This window comes from Diabrotica virgifera, chromosome 7 (assembly GCF_917563875.1).
Source record: "Diabrotica virgifera virgifera chromosome 7, PGI_DIABVI_V3a".
In the NCBI taxonomy this organism is placed as follows: Eukaryota; Metazoa; Arthropoda; class Insecta; order Coleoptera; family Chrysomelidae; genus Diabrotica; species Diabrotica virgifera.
Genome location: NC_065449.1, coordinates 81,354,198 through 81,370,259, shown reverse-complemented (window position 1 = coordinate 81,370,259; position 16,062 = coordinate 81,354,198). Strand labels below are relative to the sequence as shown.

Below are 16,062 nucleotides of genomic sequence, written 5' to 3'. Positions count from 1 at the left end.
TCCGGAAATTTTTTTGAGATCATGAATATTTTGAAAATTTCCCGAGTCGCAGACGAGGGAAATTTTCTAAAAATATTCATGATCAAAAAAAAAATTCCGGATATTAATTTGACTTCGCGTGGTATTCGGTAAGAAAATTCCACACCAAATTTGCATTTGAAAATCCAAAGCTGCATGAACAGATTAATAGCGCGCCATAGCTTTGTCAGCAATTATTTAGGCTTTCAAATTCGTAATTTCTACTCATTGTAGTTGCATGGGAATACCATTTCAAGATAGAAAATAGTATATTCTTCAATTTTACATAAGTTTTGAGTAACTACAAGTGATAGAAAATAATTATTTTTTGGCGTTTTTAAAACTAAACTACGCAAAATTGAAAGTACTGAATGGGAAAAAGGTAAATAAATTAGTGTCTAAATATTATATATATTTTATTAGACATAGAAACTTAATTGAAAACATTCAAAGTCCTGCATTTTCGCCATTAAGAAGAGAGGAGGTGTCCGAAGAATATAGAAAACATCTTAGCTTTGTAACTAAAATGAATCAAAACTAAATTATGTAAACAAATAAAAACCAGTCTGTCAAAAATGTTCTGTTATTGTAAACGTCAAAAAATTTCCACTATAATTCGCTGTTGGGTACCCCACGAGCAAAAAATTTCCGATAAAATACCTCCGTTGCCATGGTGATCTGTCAAAATAACGTATTTTGATTGGTTCAAAATTACAGGTGTGGAATTTTCATGTAAATTTTATTTCATTTGAGTGACATTATAAATATTTTCCATAAGATGTGTGCGGTATTCTTTCTATAATAGCCTACATTATATTGGATGAATGTTAGGGACATCCGATACTTTTCATGGTAATTATCTAAGATAATAAGGGACAAAAGGGACCTGTGCGAATTGTTTTGTTTAGAATTTGAATGCACAATTCCAGTTAAGGCATACCGATCCAATTCAAATTTTAAAACAGGGATTCTGCCGTCCGATTTTATTTATGGGTTTTTAGTCTTTAAACTTATGACAGCTACTGCATGGAAAACTGGTAAAATTAAAAAATGAAGCTAATATATATTTTTGTTTCCTAATTTAAAAAAAGTATTTTCATTGCTATTCGTTCTACCATTTCAAACGCTAGTATAGAAAGGGTTTTCAGTTTTGTATTCAATATAAAAACAGATAAAACAAACCTCTTATAAATACATCTACAATTAGGGCTTTATTGGTGACAAAAGATGGTGTGGGTAATAGAGGCTCTGTAAAATTTACACCTTAAAAATGTTACAATCTAACATATTTATGGCAACACCAAAAAATGTTACTCAACATCCTACCAGTTTGAAAACAATGGGAACCTTCTCTGGTTACACCTCCTAGGCTTCTACAATTTGCAAGCCATACGGATGAGACCAAAGAAGATGAGAAAATTTTACAATTTATAATTCACGTCCCATCTGCTCAGCGCGGTAAAGTTCCAACGAGAATGCCAGATGCTCTTAACATAGAACCACTAAAACAATAAAGAGGGTATCCACAAGGTGAATTAGAGAAGTATCTAACCAGAAGAAAGACTAGCAATAAGATTGTGATGAGAAAAATACATATTTACTTACATTTTTATTCATTAAAAATATTACAAATTACATTAACAGCCAGTACAGAAGATGACGATAGATCTTCCAATTGAGAACATTGGTCCCTCTACATAATTAGCTGATGGGGTCCTCTGCATCATCAACCGATGATGTAGAGGGACCAGTACTATAACTCCTTGGAGCACTGTTAGGTAACGATGAATGTTGTGTTGAATATCCCTTGTCACTATAACTTGAAGGATTTATATGATGTGACATCCCTTGATAATGTTTTATTACGTTAAGAATTTCTAACTTCGCATCTAATTTATGCTGATCATTAATTTTTTTAAAGTCACCAACTAGTGATAATAAAAAAAATTTATCATGTTCTTCAGCATTGCTGGAATTCTGCGATTTCTCTTCAAAGCGTTTCGATAATTTTTCTGGTATGATATCTTCTTTCATTGCATTATTTAATTTTATTTTGTAATTAGATGTTTGTTTTTCTGCATTTTGACTTCTTGATTGGCATTTTTTATTTTCATTTTCGCTTTCTTCGGTCTTCATTTCAGCATACCCGCTTTCTTCTAGCATGCTTTCAGGAAAGTCACTATCTTCGTACATTGTTATGATTTCAGCATACTCACTTTCTTCTAAACTGTTTGTTTCGTCTGGTTTATCTTCTCTTACCGCCCTTAAAAATGACATCTGGTCGTAATACTGATAGGGCCATTTGGGGGCTGATGAACCACTCTTTGATTTAATTTTTTTAGCATATCTGGTGTACCCATCTCTTAATACTTTCCATTTTTTCTGGACCAACGTGACTGTAACAAAAACATATTTGGTTAGACATATAATAAAAGATAATTAATAAATAAAATAAATAATTCACGAATATAATATAGAAATGGTAATTAAATATATCTCAGTCACGTCACGGGTCATGGAAGACCCATGAATGATTACATGCCCAAATTCGGCGGGTGTAATTTCCTCACCAAAATAATCTTTTGCCTACGTTTTGAAGGATATGTCATAATCCCACAGGTATTTTCCTCACCAAAATCGAAGTGGTTATTTCAGGTAGTTTTTACTAAAAGGTATGCAAGGGAATTATTTATCTACCTACTATAAAATTACAGTAGGTACCTATAATAACTAATTAATTAATTCTAGTATTTTCTTTTTAGTCACAATTGGAATTTTTGACAAAATGGAATGTTTAATAGAAAGTAATCGCGATAAACCTTTACTGGTATTTGAAAATTTATTTTTTATAAAGTGAAAGTTTTAAAAAGTAAAGAAGTGTTCTGGAGGTGTAATAAGACAACTTGTAGTGCGAAATTATTTACTATTGGTGCAAATTTTACAATATCAAGAAGTAACCTATAACATAATCATGAACCAGATCGTCAGAAGATAGATCGGAAAATTGTTTGTAACTTTTGTAAACGTAAAGCCGAAGAGAATATTACTGAAAAACCAGCAAAAATTATACGCCAAGAGCTTGCAGCTAATTTGCCAACAAATCTACTATTGATGTCAGTTAGTTACATAAGAAAAAATATATTTATACAGGGTGTCCCGAAAAGATTGGTCATAAATTATACCACAGATTCTGGGGTCAAAAATAGGTTGATTGAACCTCACTTACCTATATACAATAGTGCACACAAAAAAAGTTACAGCCCTTTGAAGTTACAAAATGAAAATCGATTTTTTTTCATATATCGAAAACTCTTAGAGATTTTTTATTACAAATGGACATGAGGCATTCTTATGGCAGCAACATCTTAAAAAAAATTTAAAGTGAAATTTGTGCACCCCATAAAAAATTTATGGGGGTTTTGTTCCTTTAAACCCCCCCAAACTTTTGTGTACGTTATAATTAAATTATTATTGTGGCACCGTTAGTTAAACACAATGTTTTTAAAACTTTTTTGTCTATTAGTACTTTTTCGATAAGCTAGTGTTTATCGACATATTTTGAATATTTATCGAATCCAACACATATTTGTATATGGTTAAGTACGATTATAGAGACCTGTTAATAATCTGAAAATTTATTTATAATTTACATTTTTAGGTATATTTTGAAAAAGAAGCCACATCTCGACAAAAGGTGACTAGTCAAAAAAAGACTAAGAGGCAAAAAACTTTTAAAAACACTGTGTTTAACTAATGGTACCACAATAATAGTTTAATTGGAACGTACACAAACATTTGGGGGGTTTAAAGGAACAAAACCCCCATAAAATTTTTATGTAAATACATATATTAAAAAAGAAGCCGCATCTCGATAAAAACTGGCTTATGGAAAAAATACTAAGAGGCAAAAAAGTTTTAAAACCGTTGTGTTTAACTAATGGTAACACAATAATGAATTAATTGGAACGTACACAAAAGTTTGGGGGGGGGGTTTAAGGGAACAAAACCCCCATAAAATTTTTATGGGGTGGACAAACTTCACTATAATTTTGTTTTAAGATGATCCTGTCATATGAATGATACATGTCCATTTTCAATAAAAAATCTCTAATAGTTTTCGATATATTGAAAAAAGTCGATTTTCATTTTGTAACTTCAAAGGGCTGTAATTTTTCTCTGAGCACATTTGTACTAAGGTAAGTTAGGTTCAATCGAACTATTTTTGACCCCAGAATGTGTGGTATAATTTATGACCAATCTTTTCGGGACACCCTGTATAATTATCGACGAAAAATGATGCCTGGTAGACTTCCTTCCAATATTGATAAGGTTCAAGAATTTGTGAAGAAGTGTGCTTAAAAAACAACCAAGGGGGAAAATGTTCTCTTTATAAACTGTATCAAAAGTAAGATAATTGTGAAACAAATATAAGACTTTTAGCCACATTGAATTTTATATATTATATGGGTGGCACATTTTCTTACTGCACCAGATATTATTTGCAATTATTCACTATTCATGGGCTAATTAATGGGCATTATATTTCTTTATTATACTGTTTACTGCCAAAAAAAAAACAGAAACTTAAAACAATCGTTTTTATTTCTTAAAATCAGAAATTATTAAAGCTCTCAAAATTTAGTTTAATCCTCGTAAAATTTTTGTAGATTTTGATAAAGCTATATACAGGGTGTCCAGAGACTCTACCGACAAACGAAGACAGGAGATTCTTCAGATAATTTTAAGACAATTTAGCTCAATTCACCTTGTCCGAAAATGCTTCCTAAGGGAGCTGGAGCTCGTTGAAAATGGAGTATTGTAATTAGTTTTTCTTAAATACCTCCAGAACACTTTAATTTAGAAAAACGAAAATCGGTCCTTATATTTATCTTCCAGATATAAATCGATTCCATCCATTGCGAATTTCTAGTACCGATCATAGGCGTGCGTTTTGGACAGGGCAACGGTTATTTTATCACATATGACACATATCTTTTTTGTCTTTAACTTTTAAGCATTTTTGACACTGGTTTAAAAGGTACTCTTGCTTTAAGTCGGTAGGACAAACGGATTTCTAGAAAAATCGATTTGAAAAATTTTCGTTTTTAGAATTTAAAAAAAAAATTAAAATTTTTTTCAAAAAAACCGGTGTATTTTACCAACTTATAGCAAGAGTAACTTTTAGTACCAGAATACCTCATAACTTAATAATCTAGAGTCAAAAATGCTTAAAAATTAAAGACAAAAATGTTATGCGATAAAATAACCGTTGACCTACCCAAAACGGACTTATATGACCCGCACTAGAAATTTGCAATAAATGAAATCGAGTCATCTCTGAAATATAAATAAACGTACCAGTTTTCGGATTTCTAAATAGTTTTTTTAATTTTTTTGGAAATAAAAAAAAGAAAAATTTTCAAATCGATTTTTCTAGAAAACGGTGTATGTATCCTATCGACTTAAAACAAGAGTACCTTTTAGTTGTAAAATATCTCACAATTTAATAATCCAGAGTCAAAAATGCTTAAAAATAGAGATAAAAAAGTTATGCGATAAAATAACTGTTGCCCTATCCAAAGCGGTCGCCTATGACCGGTACTAGAAATTCGCAATGCATGGAATCGATTTATCTCTGGAAGATAAGTATGTGTTCCAATTTTCGTTTTTCTTAATAGAAGCGTTGAATGCATTTAATTATCATTACGAAGCTCGTACTCTATACGAAACTCGCCGCTAGGTGCCTAGTTTCGTATCCCTCATACTCGCTTCATAATGACCATCATTAAATGCTCGTTGCATAATATACTATTAAAACTTTAAATCGTTCCTGGTGTCACTCAAATAGTCCAATTTCAATTCTGTAGAAAATAAACAATTCTGTGAAAATCATAGTTTTTCTGGTGCATCATAATTGTTCTGGTTATCTAATTGTTGCTAAACTATTTGTTCAATTTTTGCCGGCTTCTGGAAATTTAATCTACTACTTAAAAGCGTTTGCTCTATTAAGTTATAATTACTGATAAATTATTACATCCCTAAAATTTTAGTTGAAAATAAAAGATTTTGTTGCGAAAACCCGGATTTTCCGAGGAAAATTTTCGTCGAAGGAAATCCGGAAAAAATATCTTTATGGAAAATTAAATTACAGTGATTTTTAATTCGGGTGATTTCGTTTAAAGTTAAAATCTTCGGAGTAACAGAGCAATAATTGAAAAAAAAAAAGAAGATTTCGAAGAGTTAATACGTTAATAAACAAAATAGCACATTTTGAGGACTTTGCAAACCTTCCTGGTTACGCCACTGCTGTCACATGTGCGGAACACTTGGTAGAAAGAGATAGATAGACCACCGATTGCCACCGATCGACTGCCCGAGCGTTATAGCCCGATCAAAGAACAATCTGACCACAAAAAAATAAAGGAAGAATGACAATTTGGCAATAGACAGTTGAAATTGTCTATTATTATATAAGAAAAAGTTTACAATTCTACATACCCTCCATTTTAAAAAAATGGAGGCCATTTTAAAAAAATGGAGTGGAATACCCCCCTCTCGAAGGTGAAAAATATACATTCAAATTAAGTCCGGAATTGGATCAAATGACTAATTCTAAGCAACTTTTGTTCTATAGAGTTTTTTCACCAAGTCAATACTTTTCGAGATATTTACGAGTGAATATATTCATTTTTAACAGAAAAAAACATGTTTTTGGACGGTTTTTCGGAGATAACTCAAAAAGTAAGTATTTCAGCGAAAAAAATATTCTTAACAAAAATATAGCTTATAAAAAATTGAAAAAAAATGGTGTATGCTTGAGGTCTGCAGAACCTGTAGAAGCAGAGTTGTAGCTAATGAAAAGTAGGTTCTTCTTCATGAAATTCCAAATCGAATATTTCAATGTGAAATGCCCCAAAAACGGAGCCCTTTTCGGGGAAAATTCATTTTAACTTTTCTAAAGTGTTTAAAAAAAGGTTTACTTTTGTTTTTTAATAAAATATTGTCGGTCCCTTTTATTTTTTGATAAAAAAATCGCGAAAATCACCCCCTAATTAACATCACAAATAAATTTTATCATTATTTTTTTTAATACCACTTCACAAGTTACTTTGCTTATGTATTATTTATATGACCTGTGAGTTTCATCGGTTCAAAGTGCTTATTTTTGAAAAAGCTGTAGTTAAAATGACTTGAACGAGTAACTAATCACGAGTTTAGGCAAATTTTGAACAGCCATATCATAACCAATTTTTGTCTAACAAGAAAACAAAAAATTAAAAATATTCAGAAAAGCAAACCGTACATTTTATTATTCTTTAAGATTTTTGGTGTTACTATTAATAATTTTTAAGTTAATTCCATGAACAATTCCATTTTTTTTTCAAAATTAAAAAAAATGTTTTATTTTAAACCCAATTTTTTCAAAAAATGAGCATTTTGAACCAATGAAACTTATAGATAATAATATAAACAATACATAAGTAAAGTAACTTATGGTACAAAGTAACACAGTAAAAAACAAAGTAACAAGAATATTTTTTTCGCTAGTACATACTTATTTTTTGAGTTATCTACGAAAAACCGTCCAAAAACATGTTTCTTTTTTTGTTAAAAATGAACATATTCACTCGCAAATAACTCGAATTACTCGAAAAGTATTGACTTAGTGAAAAAACTCTATAGAACAAAAGTTGCTTAGAATTAGTCATTTTATACAATTTCGGGCCTATTTTGAACGTATATTTTTTCACCCCCGAGAAAATATTTTTCACCCCGTATTTCCCAATTTTTATAAAATGGAGGGGATGTAGAATTGTACACTTTTTCTTATATAATAATAGACAATTTCAACTACCTATTCCCAAATTTTCATCCTTCCTTTATTTTTTTGGAGGTTTTCGTAAAATTTTGTGTTCCATGATCGGGCTATTTACTATTTTGCTCAGTAACTCAGTCAGAGTCAGTATGTTTTGTCTATTCTTATTATATTATGTAGATATAGGCGAGCGGCACACCCCTAATTTGAGGCTTAGAAATCAAAAAAGCGAGCATGATAGGTGAATTACAAATTTTCATCATTCTTTATGTTTTCGAGATCGCTGAATCCGAATATGAAGTGTCATGAACATGTTCAAAAATCAAATTTTATGCAAAAATGCGAAAAATCAATGTTGATGATTTTTCATATTTACCTCGCTGTATCTTTGGCCGCTGTAAATATTTCCTTTTGAAAATCTTACTGTCTCATCTTTGATGTATTTACATAACAATGAGATTTGTTCGAGATGTATAAACAAATTAAAAGAGAAGTTGTTAATTTTTCAACAATTGGTCGTCAGATTTCGTTAGTGTCGTGTTTACAAAAAGTTGGGTGACCGACTTTTTAGTTTATCATTTTAATCCACCCAGCATTAAAACATAAGTCAAGTCATGAAGAAGTTTTCTGGAAAATTTTAAGTCAAAATATGCAATAGGAAAAAAGTTGTGTGACTTTATATACGAGTGGCACTCCCCCAAAAAAACGCTTATTTCTCGTGATACTGACCACGGTGAGGCCAATGGCTAATTTTGATCATACTTTATGATTTTGATGGTGTTGAAAACGAAAATAAGGTTTATTTTGAATTTCAGATGGGGGAACATTATCAAAATCGCAATTTTACCCTAAAAATAAAAAAAAACGATATCTCGTTTTTCTTTAAATTAAAAGTTGCACGATTTTTTTTCTATAAAACATTTTGTTCTCTGTACTCTATATTTTAAAATAAACTTGATTAAAACGCTAAATTTCAAATTGTATCACTCAACTTTAGCGATTAAACTTTGCAATTCAGAAATATGCACCTTTTACTTTAAACAATTCAAAACTTTTATTATAATAAGACAGAAAGATTGAAACAGGTCCTATTGTCTTCAGAAAGGTAAGAAATATATACTATAAAAATTTCACTAAATAGAACAGAGTTGTAGCGAGTTAAACGCAAAAAACGTGATTTAATTCTTTTTTATTTTTAAGGTAAAATTGTGATTTTGACAATGGTCTTCCATGGAAAATTAAAAAAAAACTAATTTTCGTTTTCAGCACTATCAAAATCATAAAATATGATAAAAATTACCCATTCACCACACCGTGGTCAGTATCTCGAGAAATAAGTGTTTTTTGGGGTGTACCGCTCGTCTATAAAGTCACATAACTTTTTTCCTATTGCATATTTTGACTTAAAATTTTTCAAAAAACTTCTTCATGAATTATGTTTTATTACAGTTTGGTTAAAATTATAAACTAAAACGTTTGTCACTCAACTTTTTAAAGTAAACATGAAACTAACGAAATCCGACGAGAAAATTTTAAAAATTAACAACTCTTCTTCTGATTTGTATAAATATTTTGAACAAATCTCGTTGTTATCTAAATACTTCAAAGATGACACAGTAAAATTTTCAGAAGGAAATATTTAGAGCGCCCAAACAGCGAGGTAAAGGGTACCCCCCGTTAAGATAGGCAAAATGCCCTCAATCTCAGAATTCAATTTTTTAAATTTTTTTACGTTCTGTGCAATTAAAAAATGAGATAACGCGGATTTTTAGCTCGCCACCCCCTTACCCCTCCCCCCAGAGCCAAAAACGTAGATTTTTAGATTTAATTTTTTTTAGTTGAGTTGCAATTGATTTAAAAATTTCAAAAAATTCACACATGTAGCTGAGGCTTTTACAAAACATGTCCATTTTTTATGGACCCTTAGGTCGAGTGTACATAACCTCAAATTTTTTTTTAACTTTTTTAAAACCTATAACTTTTTTATAAGCAGGTCCAATTTTTTTGAGTTTTGTGTATTTTATCAAAAGCTATCTCTCTGATTTTTTTCAGATTTTTCCGTCGGGTGCGCCATCTTGAAAAATCCGGAAAACTGTTTTTCTAGGGGGTTTTTTGGGATTTTCTCCATTTTATAGACTGCAACATAGATCAATTCAGGGTTTTGTCAATAGATTATGTATAATTTGAAATAACTGATATATTAGGATATTTAAAAATTGGGCGAAATACTTTTAAACCCCCAAAAACCATGTTTGTTTAAAGTTTTGTAAGGATTTTTGAGGGTCTAATTATTTTTTTTTAAAGTCGATACAGCCTGAATATTTTTTTAAATTTTTGTACGTTCTATATGATTTTAAAAAATTAGGACTCAACGCAATTTTAGCTCACTTCCCCTATTCCCCCTCCCCCACAGCCAAAAATGTCAATTTTTCGATTTTATTTTTTTTAAGTTGGTTTGCAATTAAATTATAAATGTTGTTCTGAAGCTATTTCTTTGTGGCATTTTTGTAATTAACTATTCTAAATGGGAAATAAGCCACAATTTAACTAAAAAATGCTTTTATTTTCCATCTGTAATGCGATAGAGAGAATTCGATAATCTGGGACGCACTGAAAAAATGGTTTGGGACGATTTGGGACGAATAAGTCAGATTAAATTAAATTAGATTTTTTTACCAAACAACATTTTTGTTTAATTTATTAATATTTTGTATTTTGACAACGATGTCCGTGGCGGACATCGAAACGTTAATTAAATCATTTTTTGTTAAATTGTGGCTTATTTCGTATTCAGAATAGTTAGTAATTATTAAATTATAAATTATAAAAAATTCACATGCACAGCTGAGGCTTTTAAGAGAACATGTATTTTTATGGACCCGAAGGTCGAGTGTACATATTATAACCTCATTTTTTTGTTTTTTAATAGGTACGTATAACTTTTTTTGGCGATGCCTGCTAATTTTTTTGTGTTTTGTGTATTTTACAAACTATCTACGTATGGCTCATAATGCAAATAGTCCCCGCTGTATGCTTGTCCCGTTAGGTAAATTATTCCGATTAATTTTTTGCACAAACTTACTCAAAAACAGGTCCTTATAACAAATCCACAAGGTGCCAGGCAATACCGCGGTAGGAAAATTTTTTAAACATTTTTTTAAACGAATTCAAAAAATCAATTTTTTCACTTCGGACAAATTTGTTTTAGATTCTCTGGATCAAGCTGAGCAAAAAAAGGTATCTTGTGATTTTTCTATAAAATTGACTGTTGTCGAGTTACAGGCAATTTTAAATTTGAAAAACGCGAAAATGGCCATTTTCAAGGCTTAATAACTCGATTAAAAATTATTATTATGAAAGTCATAAAGTGACCAACTCAAAGTTTAAAGCCCCCCTGCAATAGTCTAAAGAAATTTTTGTCATTATTTTATTACTAACTCTTATTTTTAATAAATAAAAATGAGCGCTAAGCATGTATTGAAGCGGCCGTCCGCGAGAAAGAGATGTACAATATTCATTGGACGTTTTAACAAAATATCGATTGGAAGTCAAAAATGCGTTTTAAAAAAATAAAAAAGGAATTTTGAGGTTATATGTATTGTACACTCGACCTACACGGGTCTATAAAAAATAGATATGTTTTGTAGAAGCCTCATAAAAATTTTAAATTAATTGCAACTTCAAACAAAAAAAAAAGAAAAATTGACGTTTTTTGTGGGGACAGGGGGAGGGGGTGGTGGGCTAAAAATGCGATTAGTCTTATTTTTTAATCCCATATAACGTAAAAAAAATGAAAAAAAAATATTCAGGCTGTATCGATCTCAAAAAATATCATTAAGCCCGCAAAAACCCTTACATAACTTAAAAAAACATGTTTTTTTGGGGGGTTTAAAGGTGTTATGACCAATTTTTGATAATCCTTAAATACTCATTTATTTCAAATTATACATAATCTATTAACAAAACCTTGAATTGATCTATGTTACAGACTATAAAATGGAGAAAATCCCTAAAAACCCCCTAAAAAAACAGTTTTCGGGATTTTTCAAGATGGCGCACCTGACAGAAAAATCTGAAAAAAATCAGAGAGATAGCTTTCGATAAAATACACAAAATTCAAAAAAAATTGGACCTGCAGCCCCCTCCAAAAAAAAGTTATAGGTTTTAAGAAAGTTAAAAAAAAATTGAGGTTATGTACACTCGACCTAAGGGTCCATAAAAAATGGACATGTTTTGTAAAAGCCTCAGCTACACGTGTGAATTTTTTGAAATTTTTAAATCAATTGCAACACAACTAAAAAAAAATAAATCTAAAAATCTACGTTTTTGGCTTAGGGGGAGGGGTAAGGGGGTGGCGAGCTAAAAATCCGCGTTATCTCATTTTTTAATTGCACAGAACGTAAAAAAATTAAAAGAATTGAATTCTGAGAGTGAGGGCATTTTGCCTATCTTAAAATCATCAATTTGAAATTGATTTCTCGCATTTTTGCATAAAATTTGATTTTTGAACAGGTTCCAGCATTTCTAGATAAATATGAACTTCATATTCGGATTCAGCGATCTCGAATACATAAAGAATGACAAAAATTGGTCATTCACCTTAAAGTTTTTTTTTCGTGGTCTTTATAACGGTTATTTCCTCCCTCCAAATTTAACTGTTATAAGTGCGTTTTAAGTATAACATAACCGCTCAAAAGATACGAGGAGGATATGGGGAAGGATTTTTGACTAGCACTGTATCTATGTCTATATAAATTGACTGACTTTTACTTACCGATTTTATTTTGTTCTTGAACAGTTAGTTCATCAAAGTTTGCAACTACTTGGCTGCAAATAATTGTCCATGCACTGTTTCTGTTTATTTTATTGATGTAATCCAATTGTTTATAGTTCCAAATAATATCTTGTGATTTCATTGCATTTATTAGAGCATCACTATCACACACGTCCATTTTGGACTAGTCGGTAACAGAAATGAAAAATGATCAATGAACGCACAACCACATTAAACGCACGGCACGACAGAAGTTCCTGTTGATAGCTTGAAGCGGTCTTCAGACTGCGCCAGTCTGCGGTCATGACTCGTGACTGCTCGACAGTGCTCGAACGCGAGCTGTCGTGTCGTCGTGTGTAAACTGTGCATGGCAGATAGCAGCAGCTGGCAGCGAATGAATGAAAAATAATAATAGTTCACCGTGCGGTCGATCTCACCCCCTTGAGCTGCTTGTGTAATAGGCCAGGGCATTTAGGAAAAAATGAATCGATTTTTATATACAGCATTTATCGCCTTGCAACATTTTGCATTGTTTGCAGGATGATGTTAGGACAAAAGTCTACAATAGAAAAATAGGTTGAACTGCATAATTGCATTTTAATGCGCATAAAATGCATTCAAACGTGCATAAACATGTCAAATCAGTATATTAAGGGGATCAGTACAAAGTTTCGGCTCCAATGCTATTTAAATGGGATTCATTTTTTTTCCAATCCTGAGAAAACTAATATGTGTTTTTGTAAAATTTAAACGTAGAATGAAAGCTAACGTTCTTACCGAGGGCCGAAAGTCCCTGAAAAGATCTATAATGTTTATTTTAATAAGTTACAGGGGTGAAAAACTAAGAGTAGATGTAGTGTGATTTTTAATTTCAAAAATCTCATTCAAAAGAAACTCTTTATTTATTCTTAGAGACTTTCGGACCTCATTAACAATTTAGTCTTTCATTGTGCGTTTAAATTTTTTAAAAATATTTATTAGTTTGTTCAGGAACCGAAAAAAATGGACACCGTGTCCGTGCTGATATTTTTCAAATCGAATATTCGCTATATTTGTCATACAACTCACTGAGTCGAATAGAATATGGTGACAAGACAGTGACAATTTTAAATCTTTCACATGGCATCGGAAATATTTTAAAATGTTGATTAAATAATACACTCACCGGCAGAGAAAACGGGCACCCCAAAAAATGGGTCATTTTTAATGTCTTGTATTTCCTAAACCTGATGTCCGATTTAAGTAATTCTTTTAATATGTTATAGCCTTATTCTTTATCAATATCGCTGTAATAATATTGTTGCTAGACAGGTACATTGTCATTGTATACAGGGTGTACGAATCAAACTGTGTTTTTTTCTCACACTTTGGAACACCCTGTGGAATGTTCTAGCTTTTATAAAATACTAAAATTAAAACCCAACTATAGCCACAGATTTTCTTAATATTTTGTTTTTTTATTCATTCGCTTATGTTGGATAATAAAAAAGTTAAGCACTTTAACAACTACCCCTATTTTTCGTTAATACAGGGTGTTTTTCAATAAGTACGGCAAGCTTTAAGGGGTAATTCTGCATGATAAAATAATGACAGTTTGCTTTATAAACTTATGCCCGCAAATACTTCGTTTCTGAGATAGGGGGTGTTGAAATTGTTCTTACAAACTGACGATTTATTTATTGCTCTAAAACGGTTTGTGATATGCAAATGAAATTTGGTAGATTTTAAGAGCTAGTTATTGCGCATTTTTTGGCATACAATTGAGAATTTTATATTCACCATTGGCGTGCATACGGGATATATCTAAAATATTTATACCCGTATGCACGCCAATGGTGAATATAAAATTCTTAATTGTATGCCAAAAAATGCGCAATAACTATCTCTTAAAATCTACCAAATTTCATTTGCATATCACAAACCGTTTTAGAGAAATAAATAAATCGTCAGTTTGTAAGAACAATTTCAACACCCCCTATCTCGGAAACGAAGCATTTGCGGGCATACGTTTATAAAGCAAACTGTCATTATTTTATCATGCAGAATTACCCCTTAAAGTTTGCCGTACTTATTTAAAAACACCCTGTATTAACGAAAAACAGGGGTAGTTGTTAAAGTGCTTAACTTTTTTATTATCCAGCATAAGCGAATGAATCAAAAAACAGAATGTTAAGAAAACCTGAGGCTATAGTTTGGTTATAATTTCAGTATTTTATAAAAGCTAGAACATACCACAGGGTGTTCCAAAGTTTGAAAAAAAACACAGTTTGATTCGTACACCCTGTATACAATGACAATGTACCTGTCTAGCAACAATATTATTACAGAAATATTGATAAAGAATAAGGCTATAACATATTAAAAAATTACTTAAATCGGACATCAGGTTTAGGAAATACAAGACATTAAAAATGACCCATTTTTTGGGGTGCCCGTTTTCTCTGACGGTGAGTGTATTGACAGTGTATTTCACAAATAATTAATTTAAGACGTGAACTTAATAAAAAGTTATTGTTTACTATTTATGGAAAATCCAAGCAGAGCAGAGAATACACCAGGATATATTCTGTGATCCAAGTATTTTGTTGTTAAATATGTTAAAAATTTTAAGCGTTCCATAGTAACAATATATTATTAAAAAATCACTTTTCCTCTTTTCTCAATTGAGTATTAGTTTTTGTTGTACAGCCTATAAATTATTACAATCACTGAATGCATAGTTAGTGGAAAAATTATCATATTAATTAACTGAATTAATAATTAAGCAATTACACAACAGTTATTCAAGAACATTCAAAAGCCAGCTCTTTAAAGTTAATAATGACATTGTCAAGCAGTCAAGCCTAATGTTTACATATCCATATTAGTGAGAATTTTACGACACATAATTTGCCGTGTAAAGACAGGAAAAGTAGGGATGTCCGTAAAATATTTGCGCCTACACTCTTAAGAGCCAGATTTTGTTACTTGGGTTATAGACCTGGACCAAAAAAAGTTTATTAATAGCAAGCTGAAAATATGTTAATAGCGTAACGGTGTCTAGTCGGACAAATTTTGATGTACGGGAACACTGGAACAGGGAAAGTTTTAATTGTGGAACGTGATTTTAATCGTGAAACGTGTCATCCTGACAAGTTTATGATTGTGAAAACTAGCAGGTTGTTTTTAAGTTTATTCAATAGCAAACTTTATATAATATATGAAAAAGTGTTTGTCCGACAAATATATTGTGCATTTTAATAAGTCCCACACAATTATGTTGGTGATAAATAGCAGTCTGAGTTTGCATGAGAGTTTAATGAAAGGGTAACAAATCAATTGGAAGTTGTGTAATACGACAAAATACATAGGACATTTTCGTAGTCTGACGTTCCAAATTTTTAACCTGTTCCATCCATGGACGTATAAATAAAGATTTATACGTCTTTATACGTGTTTATACGTATATCTTTAT

General features: G+C 31.0%; 1 protein-coding gene across 1 annotated transcript; it reads right to left on the bottom strand.

The window, feature by feature from the left end:
- Positions 1-1,612: 1,612 nt before the first annotated feature.
- LOC126888207 (uncharacterized) lies at positions 1,613-12,987 on the bottom strand. The gene is made up of 2 exons (XM_050656261.1): positions 12,609-12,987; positions 1,613-2,414 (listed from the first exon to the last, which is right to left on the bottom strand). Exons 1-2 carry the CDS (start codon positions 12,784-12,786, stop codon positions 1,720-1,722), a joined length of 873 nt encoding a protein of 290 aa, XP_050512218.1. The 5' UTR covers positions 12,787-12,987; the 3' UTR covers positions 1,613-1,719.
- Between the last annotated feature and the right edge of the window lie 3,075 nt (positions 12,988-16,062).